A 6,000-nucleotide genomic window follows, 5' to 3' on the forward strand; every position below is an offset into this window, starting at 1 on the left:
ACCAGAGCAGTCCATGTTTCACTGTCTATTGATTAAACTGTTAATTGATACAATAATCAGTGCAATAAGCCTCTCTGGTGTCTTGTGTTTTGTTTCAGTGGTTTGGACACGAAGGCCAGCGTCCTGCGAGCCCTGCGCTCCCTCCTCAGAGACCGAGCGCCCGTGGGCTCCCTGAGGAGGAGCAGGCTGTCGGCGGCCGAGAGGAGCAGCTCCTGGAGGAGGAGGCAGCAGCAGCAGAGGAGTCGGGCCGACGCCCACAGGACGAATCACCACCAGTCGGAGGAGAGCTGCCGATCCGACGGCAGGTTCCTCCTGGGAGACACGTGCTCGGAGCCTCTGCTGCCGAGTCGCGGTGCCGCCTACGACTCGACGGGGAAGAGGACCAGACTCTGCTCCCTGACCAGCGACCTGGAGGCGCAGCTGCAGAGGCTGAACTTCACCGAGGAGGAGGCGGCGGCAGAGCGAGGAGCGACGTCGTCCGTGTGTGACGGCACAAGGACGGCGCCGGAGAGTCGGACCTCCAGCCTGAAGAGAAGCCCTGGAGAGATCCTGGACCTCAGCAGCCTGATGGAGAGAGACTTCAGCGTCCAGAGCATGACCTCCATGATCAACGAAGACTGTTTCTACGACACCATGTTGGGCATCCAGAAGGCCGCTGTTCCCTCGCTACAGGGCTGAAGTGCTAACGTCCAGGAGATGAGACGCCATCGGGCCACTTCTGACTCCTGTCCTTCTCACACACGGAGAAGTTTTCATACCGACTGGTTCATACAGAACATGACACACTTATTCCCACGGCTGGAAAACTCAAATCTTTTGGTCAAACTTCCATCTCCTCAACTTCCCGAAAAAAAAACCTCCACTAAAAACCCTGGATTACAAGACCGTTCTTTGGCCGGCGTCTGATTGGCTGCTTCTGGGAAACACACCTCCAGTTCAGATCCTGTAAACATCCACTTATTTTATTCCAACTTTTGGGAACACATCAGAATAAATGGACAAAAAAACTTACAGGTTTACTATTTATTTTTAAACACACAAATAAAATAGGAGGTGTTCTTTTACCTGACAAGTTTCCACTGTCAACCTGCTGACGGCTGTGATGTGTCGTTTATCAGCTGATGTTCCTCCGTTACCTTAAAGGTAAAAGAACACATCCTAATCTGTTTGTCTATTTAAAAACAATTGTAAAATAAAAAGAAGACAGAATTAACATTTTAAGCTAATAAAACTTACAACCACTGCATCAATACACAATACAGCGATTTTCAGGGAAAAAACATTGGCTTTGGAAATTAGTTCAAATGTAAAAGTTTGAGGTTATGACATCATCCTCATGATATCAAGGTATTTTTTTTCACTGTAATTAAACCTCTATTTTGTTTGTTTTTTATGACTATAATTAAAACAGAAGCACAGGATAACTGGATACTGGATAACAGGAAAACGCGCTAAAGGACTGAACTTCACATTTGAATTTTTCAAACCACAAACCTCCGGATCATCTTCAGGGACAACAGAACTTAAAGTTTTTCAGTCATACAGCTGCAGAGATTTAACGATGGAAAGAATATTTACATTTTTTCTGCGTATTTTTTTAATGGATTTCACAGTTTTTAAGAAGGAACTCAAACATCAGGAACTCAAGCTCTGTCTGTTGGATCTACAAACACTTATGGATATTTCTTGAACATTGACAGGAGTCGTCATCGTCATCGTGCTCCATCAGTCGTGTTTTTACCCTCAGCTGCCTGAATGCACCCTTATTTTTTTAGCTTCATCTGTTGTAAATGTTGTTATTGTTTTTATTGGCTCTGTACAGTTTGTATTTGTTGAGTTGTAGTTTTCTGTGTAACAGATATTTTCTCTCTTTGTTCTCGACAAAAGCAGTTTGCAGTTAAATTTCTGCAGCTGCTGGATTGGATCAAAGCCTTTGTAAATCTGCCAGGTTGGATTATTGTATTTATATATTTTTGTTAAGTTTGATTTGTGTATTTCAGTTTTGTGACTGAGGATCTAGAAAAATGACTGTGTTTCATTTAAAATGAACTTTTCACATTATTATTGTTTTTTTGTTTTTGTTTTTTTGAACTGTTAAAGTATTTGGTAATTTATTTTCTTAAATATTTGTGTACAACTTTTTAATGACTTGATGCTGTTAAGGTCCAATAAATGGAAAAATATTTTATTAAGAAGATTCATTGATTTTTAACTTCAACTTTCTGTCTTCAAAGTCAAATAGGACTAATAGAATTGGCACATTGAAGTCATACGGGAATTGTTTAGTGTTTTTGTCATTATTATTCTTTCCCTTTTTCCTACAGAGTGAGATGTGCCGACGAAAGAACTTTCATGTCTGTTAGGTACAGATCTGGAGTCAGAGAGTAGTTAGCCAGCTAGCTTAGCATAAAGACTGGAAGCTGAAGGAAGGAGGGTGCATTGTTGTTGTTTTCGAGGCAAATGCAGAGACTGCTTGCTGAAAAACTGCCCCCGACGGAGACGCGCATCAGCTGTTTTGCATGAATTTACCAATAAAACAACTCTATCTGGTAACGTTGTGTTATTATCTCATAGCGTGGTGAATGTGCAGGTCACAACTTGTCCACCAGAGCGTTGTGGAGTTGTTGGATTGTGTATTTAATGAGTTTGATGAGGGAAACCAAGAAATCCCATGAGCCTCCGTAGCGTAGCTCTGAGCAGCTCGCGGCTCTGCTCCACCGTTCTAAAAATAGCTTGCACCGACAATTAAAGGTAACAAACCTACTGCTATGACTATAGGGATTATGGCAATGGGCCAATTTGCCAAAATGTTGAACTATCCCTTTAGGTTTATTAATTTTTTAGCTTCCTTCTCCATGATCTTGTTCTAGTTGTTGTTATTTTCTGTCTTCATGTTGTTGAGCCACTGATCTCATGAACAGGCCGATGCACCACAGGCTGGTTCACTGAGTCAGAGTTCGACATGTTGCCTGTTCAGTCTTTTTCTTTGTGCAGAGAGTTGAGCAGTGAGTCTCTTTGTTCTCCTCAGACAAAAAAAATAATACAAAACACTGGGGGCAAAAACACTGAAGAGAATAATGTGGGTGAGTTATTTCTCTTCTCACTGAGGAACATTAAGATCGTTTGGCTTTGATAATATGGTCTTTTATTTATTTCAGTCTGGCTTCACTTCAGTGTCTCAGCAGGATCTAAATCTTCAGTTCTGGACACTGAGCAAATTAAATTTTTAAAAGGAACAGAAAAAAGTGAGCGTGTGATGGTGATTCACTCCAGCTCTTGTTGCCACAGTTACAGAGGAGAAAGAAAACCCCTTTTATAACACATTCATGCACACACGAACACAAAACAACTCTATGTATTTGTGTTTATTTGCTAATGCAGAACAGGAGTAACACGATATTATCTTCATTTTAGCTACAGTGAATAATCCAGCCTCACACCCTTTTCATTCCTCTGTAGAAGAAGCCGTGCTCTTTCCTCTGACTTCCTCCTACAGTCCAAACCAAACACAAGCAGGTTAACTGGGACCTGAAGGTGTCAACTGGTCCAACAACCCCGACCCCTGGATGGAAAACATCAAGTCAAGTCAACGTTATTGTACATGCAGGTAACTGATCACGCAAACGCAGAAAATCTGTGGTTTTCATGCACCTCTGTATAAAGATCTAATTATCCACAGTCATAAAGAGTTTCTGAAATGATTCTGCGGTGTGAATAAAAATGAACTGTATATATTTATGTACATGCACATGTCCATGATCAGATGTTCTGGTCCGAGGGCCCAGTTTGACCCACAGGCCACAGATTGACCAACAACAGGCTGTGTGTGTGTGTGTGTGTGTGTGTGTGTGTGTGTGTGTGTGTGTGTGTGTGTGTGTGTGTGTGTGTGTGTGTGTGTGTGTGTGTGTGTGTGTGTGTGTGTGTGTGTGACGGGCAGGAATGTGCTGAACTAGACCACATCTGCTTTTAAACACACACATAGATATACCTGACACAGACTTTGCGTGTGTGTGTGTGTGTGTGTGTGTGTGTGTGTGTGTGTGTGTGTGTGTGTGTGTGTGTGTGTGTGTGTGTGTGTGTGTGTGTGTGTGTGTGTGTGTGTGTGTGTGTGTGTGTGTGTGTGTGTGTGTGTGTGTGTGTGTGTGTGTGTGTGTGCGTGCCCTCACAGGACCTGTAGGATGATGAACACATCCCGTCTCTGTCTGGCTGGTGAGTTTTCAATTTCTTTCAAGTTATTCTTATTTCATTTCTTAAAAAAACAAAAATGTTCTCAAAGGTTCAAGTTCTGTTTTTCACCTTTGCCCCAGAACCATAATTACATTTATAAAAATAGACTAAAGACTCATCTGTAGCTATGACACAATGTCCTGAGTACAATATAATACACTGTAAAACACTGTGCAATAGTGTGTGTTGAATCATGTGTGCAGTCTGTCACATTGATGATATAATCTGATGATGAAACAAAATGTACCTGTAATAATAAACAACATTTTGTGGAAAGAAAAAGAATAATATTAGTGAACAAAATTTAAACTATAACAGATTATTACACAGCTCTATTGAATGCTGCTCTCTGATTGGTCCCATACTTCCTGTCGGGGTTTATTTCTCCATAACAACCTCCATTTTATGAGAAAAGGTTAAACAAATTGCAACAGAAGCAAACTCATCTGATTTTGTATCCTCAGCATGTCCTGAGTGAGGGAAAAAAAGCCCCGAAGAATCCCAATAGGGGAAAGTTTCGAAAAACACCCAAACATATCCCATTAATAGGCATATAAAAAAAATTGTTCACGTGTATAGGGTAAAATTTTTAACCTTTAGATATCTCCATGAAAATTACTAAGTTGATTACTTACATTAAGACAAACAAAAAATGTATTACAAGTTTTTTGAAATTCTTTGTTAACATGAGCAGATTTGCATAAATTTGCATAAATTCCACCGTTTTGACGGCACATGTATATATGAAGTTGCTGTGGTGGTACCGGCATGAAAATTGGAATGAGTTGACTCCATCGGTCAACCGACAAGTTGACCACTTTAAATTTCAAGATGACTGCAATTTTTCAAGACAGCCACATAGAGCAGGTATGACATGCTCCGTCTCCATTAATGCTCATGGGAAGCCTAAATTGGTTCCATTCCTTAAATTTTTTAACTGTAATATGCTATGACACAATGTCCTGAGTACAATATAATACACTGTAAAACACTGTGCAATAGTGTGTGTTGAATCATGTGTGCAGTCTGTCACATTGATGATATAATCTGATGATGAAACAAAATGTACCTGTAATAATAAACAACATTTTGTGGAAAAAAAAGAATAATATTAGTGAACAAAATTTAAACTATAACAGATTATTACACAGCTCTATTGAATGCTGCTCTCTGATTGGTCCCATACTTCCTGTCGGGGTTTATTTCTCCATAACAACCTCCGAACTATACATTATCCCTTACTTATCTGTGTGTATCATAGATTTGATCAATTTTTACTTGTGATTATTCATCAAACAATGTTGCTTTATACATTCAATATTAAGTAAAGGATTGTAACTTGTACAATTTATTAACTCTATCAACAAATTCATAATCCATGAGACTCAACGTAATAGAGATGTGATTTTGAATGGAAAAAATTACATTCATGCGCAGTTATTAATTTACTTGTAATTGCACCATTAAATTGGTATTAAACTGAAATTCAAGAGCAAATTTATTCATATTTTATTCATCTTTTTTCTCCCCAGACATTTAACTGGATCTGAAATGTTTAATTTTCCCCACACACTGCCCCCTGCTGTGAAAAACATATCTATAACAACAACATACATACATAGAAATAATTAGTTCATATGTTTTCATCAGTTCTGGTTTAGAATAACAGTAATTCAACATTTCATGCTCTTGTAAAATACATTTATGGTTGTTTTCTATATATTACCTATGATAAACACACATTTTATGAATACCAGGGTACAACAACAAAAA

The 6,000-nt window shown here is 39.5% G+C and overlaps 1 protein-coding gene across 1 annotated transcript in view; it reads left to right on the forward strand.

Moving 5' to 3' along the window:
- Positions 1-951, forward strand: part of LOC311007115 (rho guanine nucleotide exchange factor TIAM2-like) — a 56,922-nt gene extending 55,971 nt beyond the window's left edge. The window contains exon 27 of the mRNA XM_084000203.1: positions 99-951. Coding sequence (XP_083856329.1) covers positions 99-678 — 580 coding nt within the window. The 3' untranslated portion in view covers positions 679-951. The remainder of the gene's footprint in view (positions 1-98) is intronic.
- The last annotated feature ends 5,049 nt before the right edge of the window (positions 952-6,000 follow it).

Source organism: Trachurus trachurus (assembly GCF_905171665.1).
Source record: "Trachurus trachurus genome assembly, chromosome: 24".
Lineage (NCBI taxonomy): Eukaryota > Metazoa > Chordata > Actinopteri > Carangiformes > Carangidae > Trachurus > Trachurus trachurus.